This window comes from Schistocerca nitens, chromosome 3 (assembly GCF_023898315.1).
Source record: "Schistocerca nitens isolate TAMUIC-IGC-003100 chromosome 3, iqSchNite1.1, whole genome shotgun sequence".
Classification (NCBI taxonomy): domain Eukaryota; kingdom Metazoa; phylum Arthropoda; class Insecta; order Orthoptera; family Acrididae; genus Schistocerca; species Schistocerca nitens.
In genome coordinates, this window is record NC_064616.1 from 213,113,877 (window position 1) to 213,140,031 (window position 26,155).

Sequence of the window (26,155 nt, forward strand, 5' to 3'; positions counted from 1 at the left end):
ATTACTTCAATATCTAGTCCTTAAGATTCCAATACAAACTGTATTTTATCTTGTAAATACCTAACCATGTCCAATATCCTTGTATATATTCTATACATATAGGATTTGAAGGACTAAATAAAATAAAATAAAATAAAACATCCAAATTTCTGATAAAAATGACAAACATCAAATAAAGTGAGACACACAACTGACAAAACACGTGGGTAGAAGAAAAACATTTGCATTTTGCAGAAAGAAAATTTATGTATATAGTGTGACAAAAAAAGTGAAGCTTCCAGAAGACACTATTAGAGTTGCAGTTCTCTGTGACAGATGGAATGGCCACCAGAGTGCATTACTGTTATTTGTGTTTCGTATCATTACCAAGTTTGGTGGTGTATACAAAGGGCATTGACAGTGTCAGATGTTGGCTGAGCGATCATTGCAAAATACATGGTGATGCTGTGCACTTGTGTGAGACTTGAATGTTTAAGGTGCCTCATTATCACCGACTGGTCAAATTGTGCAATATCCAGATTTGTGGAGCATTTGGTTGTTACAGTGGCCTGATGGTGGACTGCATGAGAATGTGAGGGGAGATATTCTCATTATCAAGGTTCTGGCTGAGTATGTATGAGCACTAAAAAGGGGGATCACCATATCTTGTACCAAGCACATCATAACTCCTTCACACCTGCAACTGCCATCTGAAAACTAGTAATGGACTCCCTAAACCATTCCCTGTCATCCTCCACCACTGTTCAGAAACTACAGCAGCCAAACTATGAAATTAATATCCTGTGCATAGACTCCCATTAACACTTCAACACAAACTGCTGCCTTTGGAGTGGTGTTGTGGCCAGGAAGCATGAACTACTGATGAATAGCACTGCATTGTGTTCAGCAATGAATTGCAGTTCTGTGCTACCCTGAATGGATGGCATGCATGGCAGCAACTTGGAGAGAAGTCCCATTCTTCCTATGTTTTGGACAGGCACAGCAATGTTAATTCTGGAGTCATGATGTGGGGAGTCTTTCGGATGTAACTTCAGGTTAGTGTGGGTAGTGATTTAGGGGACTCTGATGGCACAACTGTATGTGACAGACATCCTGTGTTCTCATATATAACCTCTTATGTGACAGTATTGTACTTCCATTTTTCAAAAACAGGACAATGCTTCTTGACACATGGGATATGTCTCTATGGGCTGTCTGCTGATGCTGAGGTATTCTCAAAGTCAGCAAGATCCCCAGATCTGCTACTGATAGAACTTTAGTTAGATCAGCTCAGACATCAACTCAGTATCAGTGCCAGTATCCTGGATATCAAGGATTAGTTACAACCGTTGTGGTTAGCTTGGCTCAGGAGAGGATACAATGGCTTTATGATACCCTCCAAACCCAAATCAGTGCTTACATCCATGCTAGAGATGGTACAACATCATAATGGTATGTGGGCTTGTACTGCCAAGCTCTGAATAATCTGGACCGATTTTGTAATGCTGAAGTAAGATCACATACGCTCTCAACCCATGAAGTTTCATTTCTTTCTTCTTCCTCTTCTGGGTGGTTCACTTTTTTGTCAGGCAGTGAATAGAAGAAAATTTCAAATATAGACAAAAATAACGAAATCTGAAAATGAAAATCAAAGTCTGTTTTACTTTCATTTACAGAAGAGAAACACAACTGAATATAAACACATACATCCATGCACTGACTCACAGTCTGAGGAAAATCCTCAGACTCATTCCAAGTTTCCTGACGGTTTGGCCAATTTGTTTGGCAGTATGACTGACTGACAAACTCACACACACACACACACACACACACACACACACACACACACACACACACAATGAGAAACAGGATGGAGGGAGTGAGGGGTGGTGTGGAATGTGTATGTATTCAAAGACAATAGCAGGACAGGATACAGTAATGATAGAAGGAAGACAGAGCAGAAAAATGTAGAAGATAGATGGAGGACATGGAATAACAGAAAGAATGAAGGAAATGTTAAAATGTGTGAGTTAAGTTGGGTTAAAAAAGTAACTGTCAAAGTCTGGGGTGGGCCTAGGGGCAGGAAAGTGTAATGAATTGGGAGCAGGATAGAAAATGAAGCAACTGTCAGTGCCATGACCTCTATAACAGCCCCAATTTTTTTGGTCTCTCCACCATCAAATATTACCTCTGCCAATGTTTGACTTACGCCAAACCCACAAACTCCTCCCAAATAACCGTGATTGGCTACATTGTCAATTGCAAGTACTTTATTCATGATATCACCTATCATGCAATTCATAAAATGATCATATGCCGCCAGCCTAAATGGATGATTTGAGTACCCTTTCTAGTTACCCAGTACATTACACCTGCCATGTGGATGAGATATACTGATTCTGTCTCCGTAATCTGGACCCAAGGCAAGGACACACTGTTCTCATTCATTCAGATCCTTAACGTCTTCTTGCCCATGTGTTTCACTTGCAATCTTGGAAAACACCTCTATGATGGCTCCACAAGATCATCCGTTCACATCTGAAGTGCCTAACATCAGAATATATCCACTGCAATATCCATGGATGCCACGTTTGCAATTATAAGTAGTCCCTCTCCTAGCACACTGAAAGTCTTGGTAAGACCTTTGCAGAGTGAAACTTCTCTTCCACTCAAATGAATCTTTAATCCCCCCCCAATCCGTAGTTAGCAGTCCTACCACTTTACAGGACACAAACTGAATCACTGAATACAGATTGCCACTGGAAAAACTGAATAACATTCTCTACCACGGTTTTGACTACATCTTATTGTACCCTGAAATGGAGAATATCCACTCCCATTATCCCCTGTTACCACCCACTTTTCTTAATTAATCAAATGGGAACTCTCCCCATAACATAACTTCCATTCCCATAATCATCATCAGTGGCAGCTGCTGTGTAGTAGCACAAGAGCACGTGAACACCCTCGCTTTTGATACCTTGTGGATTTATTGGTTATTTTCCTCTGAATGCTGTTAAACATGACATATATGCAGTAATCTGAAATATACTACACTTAAATCTACCATTCTATGCTACATTGCTACTCAACTAGACTCCATGAAACTTGGCATCAGGGTCACAAACACAATTTCAGTTGTGCACAATTTAAGGAACTTTAACGCATGTTCAACTGGCATGACATAATTGCCTTATGGATCAAATATAGACAGATTTGGTAAACAACATGCACAGTTCATGGCGTGTGCAGCGAGGCCTTACCCCTCAACTACAAATTTATGTCAATGCCATTACGTGGTACCACATTGTGGCTGGCGTTTATCATAATTCATTTGGCAATTGACATAAATCCTGTTAGATGGTAGCACACTCCTTAGATATGACAATTCACTCACCATACAGTAAAATTAGATCTGATATTAGTATATGTTACAGTTATACTGACAGAAAAACCTGGTTTGTGGGGTGCTGAATGAGTTATGTTACACTAAGTTTTGGATTTTATAATACAGTAATCCTTTCATATTCCTAACAGGAGAGTGCACCAGTTTAGTGGATTTCTTTTATCTGTAGTCACGTGACCATGTTGGTAGACATTACTACATTAATTTAATCATTTCCACAAAAAGGCAGTTTGCTTCTCAAGTTGATTGTTTAATGGGTGCGTGACAGTACAAACACAAAACAGTGAATCAGATTCTATGTGCAGTGTCAAGATGAAATTTGTTGATTCTATTTGTGAGGAAAGAGCTTGTTGTGTTTCCTAAGAATGATGTTTTCTGAATCCATGTTGACTATGTGTCGATAAACTGTTTTCTTTGAGGTAATTCATAATGTTCGAACACAATACATGTTCAAAAATCCTGCTGCATATCGACGTTAGTGATATGGGACTGTATTGCCTTTCTTGAATATTAGTGTGACCTGTGCAACTTTCTAGTCTTTGGATACAGATCTTTTGTTGAGCAAGCACTTTGATTGTTAAATATGGAGCTACTGTATCAGCATTCTCTGAAAGAGATGCAACAGATATACACTCTGGACCAGAACACAAGCTTTTATTAAGTTATTTAACTTGCTTCACTACTCTGAGGATATCTACTTCTATATTACTCATTTTGGTAGCAGTTCTTCATTTGAATTCTGGAATATTTACTTCATCTTGTTACATGAAGGAATCTCAGAAGACTGTGTTTAGAAACATTGCTCAAGCAGCACTGTCATTGACAATATTGCCATTGCATTGCATAGAGAAGGCATTGATTGTGTCTTGCCACTAGTATACCTTACATACGACCAGGATCTCTTTGGATTTTCTCTTATGTTTTTGAGACAAACCTTTGTTGTGGAAACTATTATAAGCATCTCAGACTGAAGTATGCCCTAAATTTCAAGTTTCTGCAAAAGATTGTCAATCTTGGGGATTTTTCATTTCTTTAAATTTGACATGCTTTCTTCATTGTTCCTGCAACAATGTTCTGAGCTTTTATGTGTACTATGGGGGATCAGCTCTGTGGTTTGTTAATTTATTTGGTATAAATCTCTCAATTGCAGTCAATACTATTTCTTTGAATTCAAGTCACAGCTGGTATACACTCACATTGTTAATCTGGAAAAAGTGGAGACTGTTCTCAGGTAGGCATCAAGTGTATTTTTATCTGAGTTTTTGAATAGATATATTTTTCATTTGTATTTTGTGGCTTTGGGAGTTATGGTATTCAGTCTCGCTATGACAAACCTAGATTCCCTAATCCCTGTACCCACTTCGATGTTCGTAATTAGCTCAGGATTATTTGTTGTTAAGAGGTCAAGTGTGTTTTCATGACTGTTTATTATTCGAGTGGCCTCATGAAATAATTGCAAGTGGATAGGAACAGACTTATCAGCATCCTCTCCATGTTAATAGACTGCAAAAAATTTTGCAAGGCGTTTGAATTAGCTTAATGTGATTACAATGAAAGATAAGATTCAGAAAACATGTGAGTGTTTCATGGGCTTGTAAAATTAAAAAACTGCTCTGTGTTTAACAGTACATCCAAAACAGTTCAAAACGAACTTCTGCACTATGTACTAACTGTATGCAAAGAAATACACTACTGGCCATTAAAATTGCTACACCACAAAGATGACATGCTACAGACGTGAAATTTAACCGACAGTAAGAAGATGCTGTGATATGCAAATGATTAGCTTTTCAGACCATTCACACAAGGTTGGTGCCAGTGGCGACACCTACAACATGCTGACATGAGGAAAGTTTCCAACCGATTTCTCATACACAAACAGCAGTTGTCCGGTGTTTCCTGGTGAAACGTTGTTGTGATGCCTCATGTAAGGAGGAGAAATGCGTACCATCATGTTTCCAACTTTGATAAAGGTCAGATTGTAGCCTATCACAATTGTGGTTTATCGTATTGCTGCTCACGTTGGTTGAGATCCAATGACTGTTAGCAGAATATGGAATCGGTGGGTTCAGGATGGTAATACGGAACGCCGTGCTGGATCCCAACGGCCTCGTATCACTAGCAGTCGAGATGACAGGAATCTTATCTGCATGGGTGTAATGGATCGTGTAGCCATGTCTCGATCCCTGAGTCAACAGATGGGGACGTTTGCAAGACAACAACCACCTGCACGAACAGTTCGACGATGTTTGCAGCAGCATGGACTATCAGCTCGGAGACCATGGCTGCGGTTACCCTTGACACTGCATCACAGACAGGAGCGCCTGTGATGGTGTTTTCAATGACGAACCTGGGTGCATGAATAGCAAAACGTCATTTTTTCGGATGAATCCAGGTTCTGTTTACAGCATCATGATGGACGCATCCGTGTTTGGCGACATAGCGGTGAATGCACATTGGAAGCGTGTATTCATCATCGCCATACTGGCGTATCACCCGGCCTGATGGTATGGGGTGCCATCGGTTACACGTCTCGGTCACCTCTTGGTTGCATTGACGGCACTTTGAACAGTGGACATTACATTTCAGATGTGTTACGACCCGTGGCTCTACCCTTCATTCGATCCATGCGAAACCCTACATTTCAGCAGGATAATGCATGACTGCATGTTGCATGTCCTGTACAGGCCTTTCTGGATACAGAAAATGTTCGACTGCTGCTCTGGCCAGCACATTATCCAGATCTCTCACCAATTGAAAACGTCTGGTCAATGGTGGCCGAGCAACTGGCTCGTCACAATACACCAGTCACTATTCTTGATGATCTGTGGTATCGTGTTGAAGCCGCATGTGCAGCTGTACCTGTACACACCATCCAAGCTCTGTTTGCCTCAATGCCCAGGTGTTTCAAGGCCGTTATTATGGCCAGAGGTGGTTGATCTGGGTACTGATATCTCAGGATCTATGCACCCAAATTGCGTGAAAATGTAAACACATGTCAGTTCTAGTAAATATATTTGTCCAATGAATACTTGTTTATCATCTGCAGTTCTTCTTGGTGTAGCAATTTTAATGGCCAGTAGTGTAATAATGTAAGAAATTTTAAGTGTGCATTATTTGGCTATAATTGTGGACAAAACAATGAATGTGTCTACCAGGCAACAACTGGTGACTGTGTATAGATATGAATTTTGTGGTTCTGTTGTGGAGAGATTTTGAGGCTTTTTTAAGCCTGATGCTCAGGATGCTGAGATGTTATTTAGAATGATACATTATGAATTGCAAAAGCATGTTGATTCATAGAATGAAAAGGTGATCTCACAATGCTGTGACAGTGCTGCTGTTATGAGCAGAGGCATTAACAGTGTTCAGGCAAGAATTAAGCAGGTATATCCTGTGGCTTATTATATCCACTGCTATCCTTATCAACTTAATCTTATCCTGCAAAGAGCTGCATCTATAAACAAATCTGCTAGATTTTTTTTCTAAGTTCTCCAGCATTCCAGAGAGAACTTGATGTTACTGTTAAAATTTACTCATAGTTATTGAAGGCACAACTGAGAACAGAGCTAGATTAACTCTACAGCAGACAAGACTTTCAACAAGCAGGTGGTGTTGTTGAAATGTTTCAGCTTCTACTAGAGAACAACTTGGGTCTACACACATTTCCAGAGTTCAGTGAACTAATGAAAATAATTATAAAAACTCCTTTAACAACAGTTAGACCTGGACATTGTTTCTCAACAAAGCATAAAAGCCTTACTTCAAAACACAAGGACAGAGAATTGGCTTTCAGTATTGGCAATGCCTGCAATTGAGACAACGGTTGTGAATGATAATAAAGACATCAACCATAGAGTGATGAAGACATCTGAGCAACTGAAAAACGGGTACATGGATTTTCTTTACAAATAGGTAGAATCAGTCATGCTGCAGTACAGCTTTCTCTATTTAACATGTACCTTCTCTGCAGTGTAATGTATACGAATATTAACTTTTGTGTGGACTATGTGGAAGAACAAGGCATTTCATAAGAAGAAATTATACCATTTTCATGCTTCAGAAAATGGGACTTGGTGTGTGATAGTACTTTAGAAATATTAATATTTGGCTGACAGAATGGAGAGTAGCAAAAGCTTACACATTACTTCATTCTTACTCTAGACACTACTTAGTTAAACAACAAACATTCACAAAAACAATGCTTTCTTTAGGCAGACAAATTATGCATGTTACTGTTATTATTGTTATAGGCTGTGGCTGCAGTTGCATAAATTTGTTCATAAGCATAACTGTTACACAAGACATAATGTTTCACACTTTCAAGTTGATCTCAGACTAGTAATTTGTGAATGCCCGAAATGTATACTAATGAGACACGACTGATCCTCACAGACTAAATTTGCATTAGTACCTGTTCTCAACCTGCCTCCATGCTCTCTCCTGTTATCACCCCAATCCGTCATCCTGCAACCACTCCAGGCTCACATTTTAACTATTAGTTTTGTACTCCCTCTTTAGTAGCACTTTACCCCTTTTCACTGTACTTTTTTCCTCAATGTTTCTGCTCGTCTTTCAGTACCTGCCACTTTCTGGTACACACCTATGTGCAACACTCTACCACAATCTTTCCTAATCCATCTCATAATGTGCATCCCTTTTCCAACTAAACACCCTTTTTTCTTGCCATGTCCATATTATACTGTCCAAATACTTACACGTTATACATGGAGTTCAATGTCTTGAATATATTTATAGCTCAAATGGAGTGTTAACATGATGCCCACTGAACCTTACTAAACACAACATGCTGCAAAATGGAGTAGAGGCAAGGAAGACAGGAAACATGACTACTTGCCTCAACTCCCTAGAAGAAGGAATGCAGTTATATGTTGCATTACCAAAGGCAAGAATAGAGAAAAATACACTGTCTAGAACAATACAACTGCCTCAAGGATGCTGTTCAGTGCCGGAATGGGAAAAACCAACCAGTTAAAACTGACATTCTGAACAACAAATATTTTTTGGTATTTGCTTGGTCTCAGATATAGCAAGTGTCTTTTTCTATTTTTTACAAAATCAAAATATCAATTATCCATAGCAGCAGCACTAAAATTTTTCGTTTTTAAATAAAATATTTTTTAAAAGTGGAGTAATTTTTATTCATAGAAATTGTATTGTTTTGAAATATTGTCTTGTTATAAAAATGGGAAAAATGATCAGTGCTATTTTAATAACAATGCTGACAGAAATGAGTATGAACCATGTGGCACATGAATCAATACAGCATTTCTGATACAATAACTTCCTGTTGTTTTGTGACGTGGCTTAAGATATGCTTGTATGTGCTGTGTGCAAGATTTGTCCCCACATGGGCTATACGGTAATTTCACTGTTGTCATCAGGCATCCACTGAATTTCAGAACGACACCAACCCCAATCTAGATATATCTTTTCTAATTGATGTAGCAATGAGGTACAGTGCTTCTTATGCTTTACAAGATTGAAGATTTGTCCGTCATTTCTATGAAATAATAAAAGAGGAAGTAAATTATGGTAACAGTATTATATTACAGACTTAACACAACTCAATCATAGTATACAATAAAAACAGAAAGTATATGATCCACTGCCTCTATCTACATAATATGCCTTTGTCTGCTCTTCAATCTCAGTTATCACCCTTCAGCGCTGACTATTTGAAATGTCCAAACAGTGGTATGATCTCCAATTACAACATGAGTTTTGAGCAGTTTCGAAAAATTTTTATCGATACGAGAATACTGGTGATCTTCTTTTTGTAATATTCAATCACTTACCTCTTTTCGAGAAAAACAGTGAATGGTGAATTCTTTTATTTGCCTATTTAAATTAATATTTTGATCCTATGTATGAGGAAACTTGGATAGTCAAAATATTTCATTCTTTGTTTGACTTCTACATTTATTACAGGAAATAATAGAAACAAAAAAATGAAAATTGGTTATTTCAGAAACCAATTATTCTGGACTGTTTTAATTGTCAGATTAAACTGGCATGGAAGGAAAAGATATAATCAAAAATCTGTTCATGCATTTTCAGATTTGACTCTGCGGGCAGTAACTATGTTGAGTGTAGAGGTGAACAGTGTTAGCAACAGTCATTACAGGGTATGATCATGCCCCACTGATGAATACGCACTCCTGTTGAACTACTCCAGCCATTTGAATGGGTTCCCACTTCAGACTGGGGAAGATGAACAAACATATTGATGGATTGCTACACTTGTTGGGCGCAATGTATCACTGGTGAGTCTGCTTTCAGTAGTGCTCTGTAGACCAGGTTCTGGATGTGTGCATAGTGCAGATACATGTCAAGATCGATGGATTGTGTGAGGCTGGGTGACCACACATCATCCAAGGATGAAATTTGGCCACATGTTGCATCTGTCGTGTCATCAAGGACCACTGGGAAACATTTGCTTGCAGAAAGTGTTGACTAGAGAATGGTATGGTGCTTTGTTGTCTTCAGTGACTATCCAGGTTCTGTCTGTATGAGAATATGGCTGAGACCAGTTGAGCAGCCTATTCACGAGTGCATTCACCCCCTTGACACAGTCCCACCCCAAGTATCATGGTGTGGTGTGGAGGTCATCACTTACAACTCGCAGTCACATTTGGTGTTTCTGAAGGTTAAAGAAACTGGTGCACACTATACTGCACAGGTTGTTATCACCATGCTATTGCCAGTTCTTTGACACAAAAGGGATGTGGGTTTTCAGCAGGAAAACACGTGTTCACATACGGCTGCTATTACACAACACACTCTTTGCACTGTACAGCAACTGCCCTGGCAAGCAAATTCCCAGATCTCTCACCATCTGAACAAGTGTGGGACATGATGAAGTGACACCTAACTGATTCTCCAGAGCAAGCAACTGCCACTGCCAAATTACAGCAAAAAGTGCCACATGCTCGGAAGAATCTATCGCAGGATGCCACTTAGTACCCTTGTGATGGTTTTCATGTGAAAATACATGTCTGCATTGCCACCAGAGGGTCTACTCTGTGTACTGATGTGACAGTTTGGGCATCCTTTACCGTGACATATGTGTTACTTTTCGTCTGAATTTGCTATCAGACACTTCTACAATGATATACTACCTTTCACATCACTTGTCAATAAAGTGACCCTGCCCTAGAGGGCAATTTGGATGATTTTGCATTTTTTCCCGCAGAGTATTAAAGACAACAGAAATGGTAACTATGGTTCAGAACAAGTAAAATCTCAACATAAGAATGTTAAAGAGGAAACAGAGTATAGGACAGGAAGACACATACGAAGAAAGAAAGAAAGAGGAAACTGAAAAGTGAAACATATAGCAATGTTAAGGATTTGTTTGTCATTAGATTCACCAACAAAAATGTAAATGTATCTATATACAACCACACAAAGCAGATGTGAGATGGACTCGTGGTACAAAAATGCTTTCACTATATATGGTAGCACATGGTTTTAATTGTGTAACTGCTTACAGATTAGTGCTTACAGCTACAGACTGAGCAATTAGGTGCAGAATGGTGTTCACAGTCTACCATAGTACCTGATACATCACTGCACCTTTGTTGCCAGTTCCTTGCAATGTGAAAGAAGTGTGATGTTCTGAAATTACCACACAATCACCATGTAGGGAGAAACAAAAGATAATTTCATTTTATGAAATCGATTGTGGATCCAGATGGAATAAACCTCATCATCTGTATTGTGTCAACAGAATTGTACCCTCTTCTCTTGCCATATGGCAGAGAGTGCCATCTGTCTGGATGTGTGGCAGCTGCCAGATGAGATGCTGGGTGGGCGGTAATGGTTGCATGCAAGCCCAAGCAATAGTGGCTGGCAATGCAGCACTCAGGTATGTTGATTTACATCAACTGATGGATGTGATTTCCTTTTTACCCTTTAACCTGAGGAATCAGTATAATGACACTCCATTCTATGTGGCCTAGGTAAAGGAGATCCAAAGTCTTATATAATGGACCCCAGGGGGCAAAAAAAAGTTTCATTGTTGTCAGATCTTTTAAAACAAAAATGACTCATTTGTTGTGGTGCAAGGTAAGCGAGCAGATGAGATCCACATGCTGGTGTGCAAACTGTGTATTGGGAGTAAGGAAGTTTCCAAGTGGTGATAGCACATGAGCACATGGTGTGTCATATTGTACTTCTGGCATTTGGTGCATATCTGAGTCCACAACCACTAGTCTTTTAGCACTTCGAGCCATTAAAAGTGTTATCAGCAGTGCCTTCATAACATGGATGCCTGGAAAATTTAGTCAGTACAAGGATTCAAATACGCAATTGCTTAGTGATGGGGTGCGTCAACTGGGGAAAAATTGAGTAGTCGCAAATTTTTGCACAGGTCACTTTTTTATGTTTTTCTCAAACAACTCTAAAACTACGGCTTCTAGCAAAAATGTTTCCCTATACACAATTAAACTACATTAAATTTCCTATACGTTTTTTCTCTAGGACTAATAGTTTCTGCATTCAGGAAATGGAAAAATTGCAGATTATTAAAAATCTTGTTCTAGCAGTGTAAAATTAATATTTATCTTTAAATGAAGTGAGTCAAAACAAATATCAAATACTGAATGTATGCAAGACATCTGAATGTAGTAGAGCCATATTAAGGGATAAATTTTGTTCCAGTGGTGTAACAGGGTGGAGGGGGAAGTTATGTGGGATGAAAGAGCAAGGTAAGGTAGGTCGCCAGATTGTGTTCGTGCACAGCCCTCCTTCACAGGTTTTCAAACTGAAGGTCGAGCATGTGATTCCCCACTCTAACTCCCCCACTATGTCACAAGAAGCAACTACAGGATGTTTCACAATGTTATACAGACACTATACAACATGCCTTACAAATCACTGGTGATGCATTGCATAAACATGACCAGGGCATGTTTATTTTGCACGAAAGGCTTTTACACTACATGGAATGCAGATTTGCGTTATTAATAATACTAATGCAAGTAACATACATGGGTAAAAACTATGTAAATCTCTGCACACTGTTCTATACTGCCAGAGGACAAATTGATTTTTAGTTATACTGTATGGCAGCTGTAGTGTTCTTGCTGGAATGGGAGCTTCCCATACCATAAGTTCTGCTCACTTTTCAGTCTACAAACTAATTATATCTCACCAGCATTTCCTGACCACTACTCTTATGCGAGTGGACACAATAACTCCACTGAGCTTGTGTTTATACTTATTTCCTAAGTGTTTAATGAGTAGTGTGATTTTTGTCAGTAACTTATGTAGTGTTGGTGACAACAGGATTGAATTGGTAAATGTGACACATTGCTGCTGTCTGTTATTGACAGCTTATTGTAAAACCAAGGAATTGTGTTTACGTCATTTGGTATTGAATTACTGAATGAACAAGAAGTTGTTGCACTTCTCTTACCATTAATTGTGTTGCTGGTAGACTGCATAAATCTTTTCTATTCAGGAATCACTGGCAATTGTAGAAAGGACTGCACTGAGTCGAGCCACTTACCACACATGTACAGTGTACCTTCAAAGACAGGTGAGAATATATCTGGTGGAGTTGGCCTGATCATATTCAGGTCTAGAACAGAAATCTGCTGCTTATGTTGAAATACCTGAAGTTCTATAGCACCAACGTATGTACATTGTTGCTGGATGAATAAACTACTACTACTATTACTACTACTACCACTACTACTTATGTTGCAGATTGAGATAATTTAAGCATGCTGGATTTCTTGATATTTTGGCAGAAATGGTGGAGAGAATGAAAAAACATTGTCAAATAGAAATTGACAGCATGTTAGACTTGAAAAGAACTCTTCAGTGTGGTAGAGAGTTGACAGCATCAGCTGCTGAGCTTTTTTTTTACATAATAGCTCACTTAATAACCACAAATAAGTACTTTATAAACAGATAAATGACTCCACTTTGTAAACACAGTATCAGTGAAGGTATTTTGCTACTCACATTAGAGAACCGGACAGAAAATGCTGCCGTCCGCTGCGGTCGAGTGGTTCTAGGTGTTTCAGTCCAATACCGTGCTGCTGCTATGGTCGCAGGTTCGAATCCTACCTCGGACATGGATGCGTGTGATGTACTTCGGTTAGGTTTAAGGGACTGATGACCTCAGATGCTAAGTCCCATAGTGCTTAGAGCCATCTGAACCATTTGAACAGAAAATGCTGGTGATTTACAGCCTGTGTGTTAAACTGAAAATTGAGCAGCATTCATGGTGAGGAACGATGCTACAGCAGCTGTGCAGGATGACAATCTATTTCTCCTCTTGCACAGATTATGCAGAGATTTATGTAGATTCTGTAAATATGCATTACTGCATTAGTGTTACTAGTAACTCAAATCTGCATTCCATGTAGTGTTAACTCATTTTGTGCAAAATAAACACTCCCCAGACATGTCTGTGCACTATGCACTGTGGAGGGCCCATATAACTTTGTGAAACACCCTGTAGTTGCTTCTTGTGATGTAGTTGGATAGACAGAGTGGATGGTCACCTACTCGACCTTCATCTTGTACACCTATGAAAGACGGAGCTGTATGAACACAAGCTAGTGACCATCCTTCCTTCACTTTTCTACACCACACATCTCCTCCTCCACCCTGTTACACCTCCAGAACGCAATTTATCCCTTAATAGGGCTCTACTGCATTTAGATGTGGTACAGACATTAACATTTGTTTTTAACCTAGGTACTGTTAGAACAATATTTTTAATAATATGTGATTTCTCCATCCCCTGGATGCAGAACCTATGAGTCCTTGAGAACAAATGTATAGGACCTTTTCTGTAGAAAATTTAAAGTAAGTTAAACTTGTGCTGGGAAACATTTTAGCTATGGTTTTTGATTACTCAAGATAATTATAAAAAAAATAACCTTCAAACCAACCTCCACTCAAACACTCACACTCCACCAGTTTGGATTTTTAATATTTTGTACATAACACTCCTAGCACTGTGATTACATGATTTTTTCCCCTAATTTTCCTTCACTGACTGGACTAATGGTTTTGTCACAGTACACTGCTACATTGGTGTCTGGCGGTGTCACATGCTCCAATTGTACAGCCGAGAGTCCTCAACCTAGGTACTTCTGTTCTGTGTTATCATTGCCAGTTCATTGGAATTTATTCCCTGGAATACTGGGCCATCCCTGGGCAGATCACCACCACATTTTCAGCACCAATGAAAGGCAAAATATCAGTTGTGAACTGGGTAACAAAATTCAGTTCAGATGGTTTTAGCTGGATAGGCAGAGCTTCTAAAATAAGAATATCAGTTGTGCATATATGTGCAAAACGTAGCCTTTGACGATAAAACAGAAATAAGTTCTAGCCTCATGGATAGCCAGGAGCTCTGAAAATAGGGTGGTAGCCAAGAGCATTGTTTTTCTGTCAAATTTTTGGAGAAAAATCTATAGTTTCCACTGCATTCATTGACATTCTACATCTATATCTACATCCATACTCTACAAGGCACCTGTGTGTGTGTGGCGGAGGGTACCTTGAGTACCTCTATCGGTTTTCCCTTCTATTCCAGTCTCGTACTGTTCGTGGAGAGGAAGATTGTTGGTATGCCTCTGTGTGGGCTCTAATCTCTCTGATTTTATTGTCATGGATATACACAGGATGGAGCAATATACTGCTTGACTCCTCAGTGAAGGTATGTTCTCGAAACTTTAACAAAAGCCTGTACCAAGCTACTGAGCGTCTCTCTTGTAGAGTCTTCCACTGGAGTTTATCTATCATCTCTGTAACGCTTTCGTGATTACTTAATGATCCTGTAATGAAACACGCTGCTCTCCGTTGGATCTTCTCTATCTCTTCTATCAACCCTATCTGGTATGGATCCCACACCAGTGAGCAGTATTCAAGCAGTGGGCGAACAAGTGTACTGTAACCTACTTCCTTTGTTTTCGGACTGCATTTCCTTAGGATTCTTCCAATGAATCTCAGTCTGGCATCTGTTTTACCGATGATGAATTTTATATGGTCATTCCATTTTAACTCACTCCTAATGCTTACTCTCAGATAATTTATGGAATTAACAGCTTCCAGTTGCTGACCTGCTATATTGTAGCTAAATGATAAAGGATCTTTCTTTCTGTGTATTCGTAGCACATTACACTTGTCTACATTGAGATTCAATTGCCATTCCCTGCACCATGTGCCAATTTGTTGCAGATCCTCTTGTATTTCAGTACAATTTTCCATTGTTACAACCTCTCGATATACTACAGCATCATCCACAAAAAGCCTCAGTGAACTTCCGATGTTAACCACAAGGTCATTTATATATAATGTGAATAGCAATGTTCCTACAACACTCCCCTGTGGCACACCTGAAATCACTCTTACTTCGGAAGACTTCTCTGCTGCACAACTGCACACACAGAATCGGATAAACCTTTTGAAATGATCACCAAGGGGGATTCTGAATCAGGATGGTCAAGCAATGCAACCCACGCCAGATTTGCCTCAGAACCATGTGGAGTGGAACCTGGACTTCACAGCATGAAGTATAAGGCAGCAATAGAAGTTTCTGATGCCTAGGTATCAACACACTTCTCACACTATCTTTGGGCCCAGGGTGATGTCCCACTCCAGAAGTGGGCATGAGCAGGCAGCAGATATTTTGAATTCAATGCAGTTCACTTCCATAATGCTCTTCGTGGGATTCAGTAGTATTCTGTAATCAATGATGCAGAAGAAAACTTCTCAGAGGTGATGTTCATATTCTTCTGTCAAAGATGACACCACCAGCATATTATCAGTGTAGTCTATGCCACTTAGCTCTATTTCATGAAATCTTTGAAATGTCTGAGCAGTGTTGTGCAACACGTACAACATGTAGGGTAACGCAAACACTCCAAATGGTATTGTCATAACCATTTTGTGTTTATCCTTTGGGGCCACTGAAATCTGATTGTAGGCACTGAAACATTCAGTACAACTGGAAAGATACCATATGAAATCTCCTGTGTGTCACAATGGACCGGAGTCTCAAAATTGTCTGGTCACTCAGTGCTCTATATTCATGGCATAGCCAACAACCAAGTGAAGCAGCAAAGCTCATGTGCTTTCCAATGACTGTGTTTTTCTTATTTGAACCACCGTGGCAAATTCCAACAAGGTTATTCAAAATTTGTCAGGATCAACATACCATGGTACACAGAAGACAGTACACTGTTGAATGATGTGGGAGGTCTGACACACAGCACGCATGCACGCATGCATGTGCACATGCCCGCACACACACACACACACACACACACACACACACACACACACACAGTGGATGCATAGCATAATAGACTAACACCCCATTAAGAGGCAGTCTTGTAAGTGAATGCATGGTCGGATCACTGCACTGAATTAGCTGGCCGGTCATTCATGCTGAAGTTTTTCAGTCCGGGACACAACAATTCAGCATGTCTAGTTTGAGATCATAGAAGAAAAGAAAACCTGGAATGCAATTATGTGAGTGTATCAGCAATGATAGACCATCACTCGAAAGCCCTCCACAAGCTTAGATTCAGATTTTTCACTGGAGAAATCTTCTGCTGCAAAGAGATCAAAGATACAGGACTCTGCTACTCACATTTCTTGACCTGGAGTATGGTGAGCTACACTGAATGTTCTGGCTATGGCAGTAACATTTTTCCCAGTCTGTTGAAAGTGAGGATTGTACATTGATGGTCAATGAGAAGCAAGACACTCCCTTTCCCTGTGGGCTAACAGTGGGCTTATCCATCCTTCACATTCTCCTAGAGCTTGTTAGCTCTATTTCATATCATATTCACAATAAGGTGCAGCACATTGCTAGCATCATCTGTGTGGAGTACAGGGATGCTGGGCACTTCTGAACTCACCAACAGGCAAAGATGAGACAGGAACTAAGATGGTTTTCTGTCTCTTAGCCACTACTAGTTCAGCAGCTGCTGCAACCATTACATGCGTGTGGCTGATAGCTGCCACACAATCTCTTTCTTCCGTCACTTATATCAGTCTGTTGCTTGGTATTTCGTGATCCTTTTGTTCACTTCAAAGATGATGCCACATTGTGATTATATTTCATTGTATCCTGGGTTATGCTGTCACCAGCAAAATGCTTCTTGACATAACTGAACCATAGTCTCCTCAGTCAGTCCAGAGAATCTCTACTTTGAAAGTTATACAATGCACTTCTGCACCTGGATGCCTTAAACAATGCAGCTGTAGCTGACTGGCATTATCACTGCAGGCAGTCTGTTGTTACTGTGACTGGTCTCACATCTAGTGTCCTGCTTTGTTGTTGGGTTAGTTGCAACCAGGTTTGCTAGCCCAAAGAAAGTTTATCACCATACTGTTTTGGTGATGTCTGTTACTACTTGTGGTGTTTCTTATGATATCTTGATAAGATTTAAAAGTGGTGCAAAGAGTGGCAACTTGCTTTAAATGTTCAGAAATGTAAAACTATGCAAAAAAGAGGTAGCATCCTATGACTATAATATCAGTCCATCCCTGTTATAATTAACCAACTTATCCAAATACCATAGTGTAACACCTTGTGGGAATATGAAATGGAATGATCACACACGCTCATTTGTGAGTAAAGCAGGTGGTAGTCTTCTTGTTTAAAGTTAGAATACTAGGTTAGTGCAATCAGTCTACAAAGTAGACTGCTAACAAACCACTCGTGCAGCCAGTTCTACAAAGTGTGGCAGAACAGACAAAGCAGTTTCTACCTATTACTGGTGGGACTGTGGTGAGTGTAGGCAGTTGCACAAGGTCCAACTTTGTTCATTCAATTGGCCGCATTTCAGTAACCAACATGGTCTGGACCAGTGCACATCGTGGTTTTGGCATTCATGTTTATTAGGAAAACAACACATCTGTGATAGCTACACAATGAGCTTTACGGCAATAATTCAACATTCCACGCAACAATGCCATTCCTAATGCAAACACAAATCAGTCCTGGATATGGCAGTTGAACGAAACTGGTAGCACAATAAGAATAGATACACATGGTCAACACAGATTCATCAGAATGCCAGAAATTGTGCAGCGGATGAGAATGTTTCTGAGACACCTCATCTCTTTGAGGCACGGTGTCGGGTGGCCTGCGTGGTCACCAGATTTGAGCATTTGTGACTACTTTCTTTGGGGATATCTGAAGGGTAAGGCAATTGGCCAAAACTGGTAGCAGACATGGCTAACACAGATCCATCAGAACGTCAGAAAATGTGCAGCAGGTGAGAACAGCAGTTCAACAATCGCCATAACTTTCTACTCGAAGACATGCTGTTGCATTGGGGATTTCAGACCGCAGTTTGAGAAGGATTCTGCAATGTGATTTGAAGTTCTATCATTACAAGATAATGATTGCTCAATTATTACACCCAGCAGACTATGCCAACCATCAAAATCTGTGTGAGCAAATGCTTCCTCAGACTCAGACCCCTCTGAGTGCAGCTTTCTTCAATAGTGACGAGGCACATTTTCATCTTAGTATGTGTGTGAATAAGCAAAAGTTTCATTCCTGGGCTGAAAATAACCCACGGATTATTCATGAAAGACCACAACATTCTCCTAAAGTGACAGTATCATGTGCCATATCACAACTTGCCGTGGTAGGCACTTACTTTTTTGAGGAAGGAGTGACAGTGAATTCCACGTTACGTTTCAATGTTGCAAAATTTTCTGCAACCAAGAATGGACGAAATTGTCAAAGAACATCTACTGGGGAACTTGTGGTTCCAACAGAATGGAGCTACTGCTCAGACAGCTCGAATTTCACTCGATGTTCTCAGAGAAATGTTTCCGGGACACCTCATCTCTTTGAGGGGTGATGTCGGGTGGCATGCGCAGTCACCAGATATGAGCATTTGTGACTAATTTCTTTGGGGTATCTGAAGAAAAAGGTTTTCAAAAGCTGTCCTCACACCCTACCAGTGTTAAAAGAGTGGATTATCTATGAAGTGAATGGCATACCCAGCAATATATGTGCAAAAGCTGCTAAAACCTTTAGGGATCGTCTACAACGATTTATTGATGCTAACGGCCGCCATATTGAGGACTTTATTTTCAAAACTAAATGAATGTAAAATGGTATATTATACTAATTTAGAAAATAAAAACATTTTTTCTCTATACATCTAGATTTACTTTTTATTGCTCCTTAAAACTGCTTAGTCGCTTCTGCCACACCTTGTAGAATATTGCTGAGGTTTGTGAGACCTGTACCAAATAGGACTAACAGGTGATATGGAACATATGCAGCAAAGGGCAGCACAAATGGTTTAAGGTTTGTTTGATCCATGGGAGAGTTTCACAGAGATACTGAAGAAACTGACAAAAACTATCCTGGGAAAGTCTGTTAGCAAAATTTAAAGAATAGGCTTTAAATGATAACTCTAGGAATATACAACAAACCCCTACATATTGCTTACATAGGGGTTGTGAGGATAAGATCAGAAAAATTACAGCGCACACAGAGACATTCAAACAACCTAACTTCCTATACTCCATATGTGAATAGAACAGGAAGAAGCTTTAATAATGGGTATAATGTGACATACCCTCTGCCATGCACTTCAAGGTGGTTTGCAGCATATGCATGTAGATGTAGATGACATACTTGGCCCAGGAGGGATTCTGGCTGCAAATACAGCAGTTGTTTCTGCTCTTGTTGCTCGTGATTATGTAGCTGGTACTGCCATTGCATATCTTACACCTGTGCTCTCAGCTGCCCTAAATTTGCAATTCATGATGGAGCGCCACCAATGTTCACATCTCCTGGTTTGTTATTACTCATGTTGTATATTTGCAAAGTTTTCATTCTTGTATCGGAATCACCATTTCATGAGGTACAAAAACACTTTCAAATACAGTTTCATTTGTGTCACTGCATACTGAATAGCACTTCCAATTACTGTCTGGCCGAGTCACCCACAAGTTGCAGACTCCCATTATTAGCACAGGTAGTTTTCTGTAGTATCTGGTAAATTCCTGTCTCAATGTTGCGGGTTTCCCAGTGTGAAAGTGTGGGGCACTGCCACTGCCACACATTTGTGTCAAAGAAAGAAGCCAGACATCAGTAGAATGTAAAGTGTGATTTATCAGCTTCTCCGAGCATACTTCATGTCCGAATAGTTCATGACTGAGCTGCTGGATGTCAGTGTCCAGCGCACACAGTATTTTGGCGAACGACCACGTTGGCATCAACAGGTGTGCTGATGAATCAGCAGTTCACCTGTGAACTATTTTGACAAAATGTAAAGCGATAAACATAATCTACAAAAACTTTTGGAATCAGATTGAAGTATCAGTATAACATCAAAAGAAGATTACAGTGGGCTCTCGTGACCTATATTGAAATGTCAGGAGGATATGCATAAATACTGAATTTATCATTACCTAGAAGAAAGAAGGAAAAAATATAAGCTAATTACAGCTTACCTTGAGTGAACAACAGTTTCCAAATTTGGTTGTGGCTTTCTCGTGTCTTCCCTTCGTCTCACTTTGTCTCTTTCATTTACATTTCCTTCCATCTTCTCTCTCAGAAGCTGGCTCTCTTTCATTTTCCTCACAGCCTCAATACTGTGGGGGGCAGTCCTATTTTTTGAAAAAAAAATTCACATAAAATTTGAAGACAGAAACAAATGAGCCGCTGTACTGAAAGAACACATCACTCATACCACCACTACTACTCAAATAACTGTACTGTCATTAACCTTTTGTAAGCTCAAGTAGAAATAATTGGAGAAGAAGAAAGAGTTCAATCAAGGTTCTCAGTTCACTGCCACATTTAAGTTCAGCAACTTCAGGTCTTTTTTTCTATATTTAGTTACACAACTTTCGTTTCACACAGTTCTACTTTCCTAACCTTAGCCTCACATGAAATCCAGTCCATTTATTTATTTTTCTTATGTGAATTTTACATTTAGTTTATTTATGTCAATAGATAATCTTCCTGCTTCTGCTCTGTTATCTTAATCCAAATAGGAGGGAAAATTGTGTTAAGCCACCTGTTGACTATCATGTAAATTTTGTTATGTGTGTTTTTATGTTGCTCATGCCTCATATTTTTCAGGCAGAAATTAAAGGACATAAGCAGCATTTGCCTCAACTCACTTCAGGGCACCACATAAAAAGCACATCCATGTTGCATAGTGTACAAGGGCAACAGTTCTTAACTTAAAATACCAGGACTTGTCTCATTAACCTGTCTCACACTAAAATGCAGGACACGTCACTAATTTTCACAAAAATGCAAAGTTATTTAAAGACACTAATGCCACCACTTCCTTGTGTCACATTTTACATTACATTTTGGTAACTGAATCTGGAACTCTTCATGTAATTCAGCTTGATGTAGGGTCTACACTGAAGAGCCAAAGAAACTGGTACACCTGCCTAATATCGTGTAGGGCTCCCATGAGCATGCAGAAGTACCACAAAATGATGTGGAATGGACTCGACTAATGTGCGAAGTAGCACTGGAGGGAACTGACACCATGAATCCTGCAGGGCTGTCCATAAATCTGTAAGAGTACAAGGGGTGGAGACATCTTCTGAATAGCATGTTGCAAGGCATCCCAGATATGCTCAATAACGTTCATGACTGGGAAGTTTGGTGCCAGGCGGAAGTGTTTAAACTCAGAAGAGCGTTCCTGGCGCCACTCTGTGGCAGTTGTGGACGTGTGGGGTGTCACACTGTCCTGCTGAAATTGCCCAATTCTGTCGGAATGCACAATGGAAATGAATGGATGCAGGTGATCAGGCAGGATACTTATGTATGTGTCACCGGTCAGAATCATATATAGACATATCAGGGATCCCATATCACTCCTACTGCACACGCCCCACACCATTACAGAGCCTTCACCAGCTTGAACATTCCCCTGCTGATATGCAGGGTCCATGGATTCATGAGGCTGCATAAGTCCATCCGCTAGATACAATTTGAAACGCGACTTCACTGACCAGGTAACACATGTTTCCAGTCATCAACAGTCCAATGTCGGTGTTGACAGGCCTAGGTAAGGCATAAAGCTTTGTGTCACACAGTCATCAAGGGTACACAAGTGGGCCTTCAGCTCCAAGAGCCCGTATCGATCATATTTCAATGAATGATTCACATGCTAACACTTTTTATGGTCCAGCATTGAAATCTGAGGCAATTTGTGGAATGGTTGCATATCTGTCACTTTGAACAATTCTCTTCAGTCATCGTTGGTCCCGTTCTTGCAGGATATTTTTCCAATCGCAGCAACGTCGGAGATTTTATATTTTACTGGATTCCTGATATTCACGATACACTTGTGAAATGTCATATGGGAAAATGCCCATTTCTCACTACCTCGGAGATGTTGTGTCCCATCGCCCATGCACCAACTGTAGCACTACGTTCAAGGTCACTTAAATCTTTATAATCTTCCATTGTAGCAGCAGTAAACAATCTGACAACTGCGCCAGACACTTGTTGCCTTATATAGGTGTTGCTGACTGCAATGCCGTAGTCTGTCTGTTCACTTTGGATAAGCATGCCTATACCAGTTTCTTTGGCACTCCAGCATACTCGTATAAATCTGTAATTGCATGACAATGCATTTGTGTCACAAAGTTGGTATTCCATCACTGAAGAAAAATTATGTGCAAAATGTGCTTAATGAAAAGATCAAAAGCAAATCCTTAAATTTCATTTCAAAATTGGTGTTATCTTGAACTACAATTTTATAAAAACTCACAGCAAGTATTCAAGTGTTTCTGAAGGTTTACATAAATTTAAAACATAGTGGTTAAAAACTTAAAAAGGTAGCTGAATTCCCTTGCAGTTCTATTTATTGTGTAGATAAGAGCATGCTATTTCTATCTGAAACAGCATAACCATTCCTGGCCATTCAACTGTGACACTTATTTCTGTTTGAATTCCAGGCTTCATCAAACACACAAACATCTGAAAAGGAGTTCTTTGTTGTTTTGGGAAGCAATAATGGAAGAACTGAATACAGGCTTGTTGAGTTGAGGCTTTCTGCTGAAAATTCTCATTGTCCAATGTAATTACTGAACTCACAGGAGGAGGAGGAGATTAATGTTTAACGTCCCATCGACAACAATGACATTAGAGATGGAGCGCAAGCTCGGATTAGGGAGGGATGGAGAAGGAAATCGGCAGTGCCCTTTCAAAGGAACTATCCTGGCATTTGCCTGAAGCGATTTAGGGAAATCACGGGAAACCTAAATCAAGGATGCCAGACTCGGATTTGAACTGTCATCCTACTGAATGCGAGACCAATGTGCCAACTACTGCAACACCTCGTTCGGTCTTAACGTACAGAATTTTCCCACCCCTCTCCACAAAAATGTTTGGCTGTATTCCCATCTCTGCCTCATACACAATGTCCAATATGAGTTAAACACAACAATATACAACATTCGTATGATAGTAGGTGTACATGGCTTCAGTTACCATTTGAGGTTAAGATGGTTCTGTGACAGTGCAAAGTGCACCAGATCACAGAAATATAATAGCTGCTAGCCCCACATACATGAAATATATACATCATGCTCTGTGCTATTGTTGGAGTGATGTTAGTAAACAAGAAATTCAAATATTATTTAAATATCTATTCAGTCGCATCAAAAGTACAATCAGTTTCTCCATCTCTTCTCCTCCCTATATCCATAAACGTAAGCCACCTTTTCGCATCTGTCTGTATGTACAGGCTAATCTCAGGAATGGCTGTAGAGATTTTGATCCCATTTTCACTAGTAAATACATTGATTTCAAAGGAAGGTTGTTGTGCATAATTTACAAATATTTCGTACAAATCGTCTGAATTATGATGAATTAAATATATGTTGTGAAAACGACGCCATTGTCACCTTGTAAACAGTCATTATAATTCGAGACAGCAGTTGTTCCTTGACAATGCAGCAAGTCCAACTAACTTTGCACATGATGCAGTGGTCTAGTGGAAGAGCATGTGGTGGGAAAAAGAGATTTGGGATCCAGTTGGTTTTCTTTCTTCACTCTGCTTCTTAACCTTTCTTTCCCCTCTCAGTGATGAAGAGAAATGAAATGAAGTTCAAATTCCACGTTACACAGTAGCCCCCCTTTCCCTGGTTGGACAATTGGTTAGGGGCAAGCAGGTCGCCTAAATGACACCCAAATGAGTGCCATCTCTTCAGACCAACTGTACAGTGAAAAAAACATGCAAACCCAAAACCTGCGGTTTTCAGTTCTTTATCCATAAAGTAAAACGTTTTCTGCCAGTCTGCTTCAGAATGGGATACAACTCTGCTTCATTTATATTAAGAAAGTTTGGCACCATCACAGCAGAAGACTAAACTTCCAGCTTTCTGCTTTCCTAGTATCAAACATAGGTCCGAACACAATTCTTTGCGTGGTGGAGCAAAATAAGCTATATTATTTTGTGGGAGACTTTCAATTTCTACAGAAGACTGGTAAATGAATCTGCACTTGTGAAAACGAAATTTAGGTCCTTTAGAGATCACGAAGACATGGGCTTCATCTTCTTCAATGGGATAAAGAAATTTCTTGCAGATGAATTCAAAAGATTTCGAAACACTTCTATAGATGGTCGAGGGGCACATTTCGAAATACGATGACAATTTCATACTGGCAATTTGTGCTTCCCTGAGATTAGCAATCGCAGCGCTCTCTTAATTCACTGCAAATGCTTCACACAACGGCAGTGAGATACTCTACTAAATATGATCAACAACGAAATGATAACCAACCCATGATCAGGGTGTGATGTGAGACATGGTTTGAAATAACCCATAATTTTAACCAATTGTTTGAGAACAATTGGATATATAAAAAATGTGCTAATGTAAAATATGTGGTGTCTTATGTTTTACGCTTCAAGTAAAACCTTTTCTGAAAAACCGCTTCAGCAATGTTGCCTCATTTACATACATTACGTCCTTTCTGCAGCGCAGCAGATGATTCCACTTTCAACTTTCTGCTTTCCATACACCAAATCTACACGTACACCCGATTATTTGCTTGGCACAACGAAGAGGTCTGCCATAAAGGGTCCACGACAAGAAATTGTGGCAATGGGACTCAACAATGCATCACGTGCTTCACAAGAGGAATGCTACAAAACGAGCTAAACATGTACATTATGCAAGTTTCTTTTCCTTATTTGTGCCAACTCAGCAAACCTCTGATACTTACAGATCACTCACACATTATGCACACCCATGATTCGCATACAACATGTACGTAGACTGTAAACGTACTACTTACGGGAAACAACGTTTTTCTTCCATCTTTAGGGTCTACACCACACGAAGTCTGAAACGGAAGTGACAGCATTTCGCGCCATTTTCATGTCAACGAATGGAGCAATTCACAAGAGATGGCGTGGCGACAATGCGCTGCTTCGTGGTCCGTGCCATATCCGTTTGTCGCCACGAATGGAGGCGTGGCGGAATGTCATAACTCATTCGATGTGCCTCAAAAAAGTTACTTTATATAGATGAACCAAAGCTACATCCACCTCTGTAGATGGATTCTCAGTGAAACTCTTACTTTGCGCGTACGAAGTCTGAAACCAATGTATTGGGATTCGCACATGTTCTGTGCCAGGTATGCAGTCTTTCCCGTTTGATTTTGAGGAACTTGTTCGCAAAAAAAAATAAATAAATAAATAAATAAATAAATAAATAAAATAAAAATAAAAAAATAAATAAATAAAAAAATTA

At 39.8% G+C, this 26,155-nt stretch overlaps 1 protein-coding gene across 1 annotated transcript in view; it reads right to left on the bottom strand.

Moving 5' to 3' along the window:
- LOC126249151 (RNA-binding protein with serine-rich domain 1-like) overlaps window positions 1–25,720 on the bottom strand; it is a 56,457-nt gene extending 30,737 nt beyond the window's left edge. Inside the window, exons 1-2 of the mRNA XM_049950806.1 lie at window positions 25,698–25,720; window positions 20,873–21,028 (exon numbers count right to left, since the gene is read on the bottom strand). Coding sequence (XP_049806763.1) covers window positions 20,873–21,028; window positions 25,698–25,720 — 179 coding nt within the window. The remainder of the gene's footprint in view (window positions 1–20,872; window positions 21,029–25,697) is intronic.
- Between the last annotated feature and the right edge of the window lie 435 nt (window positions 25,721–26,155).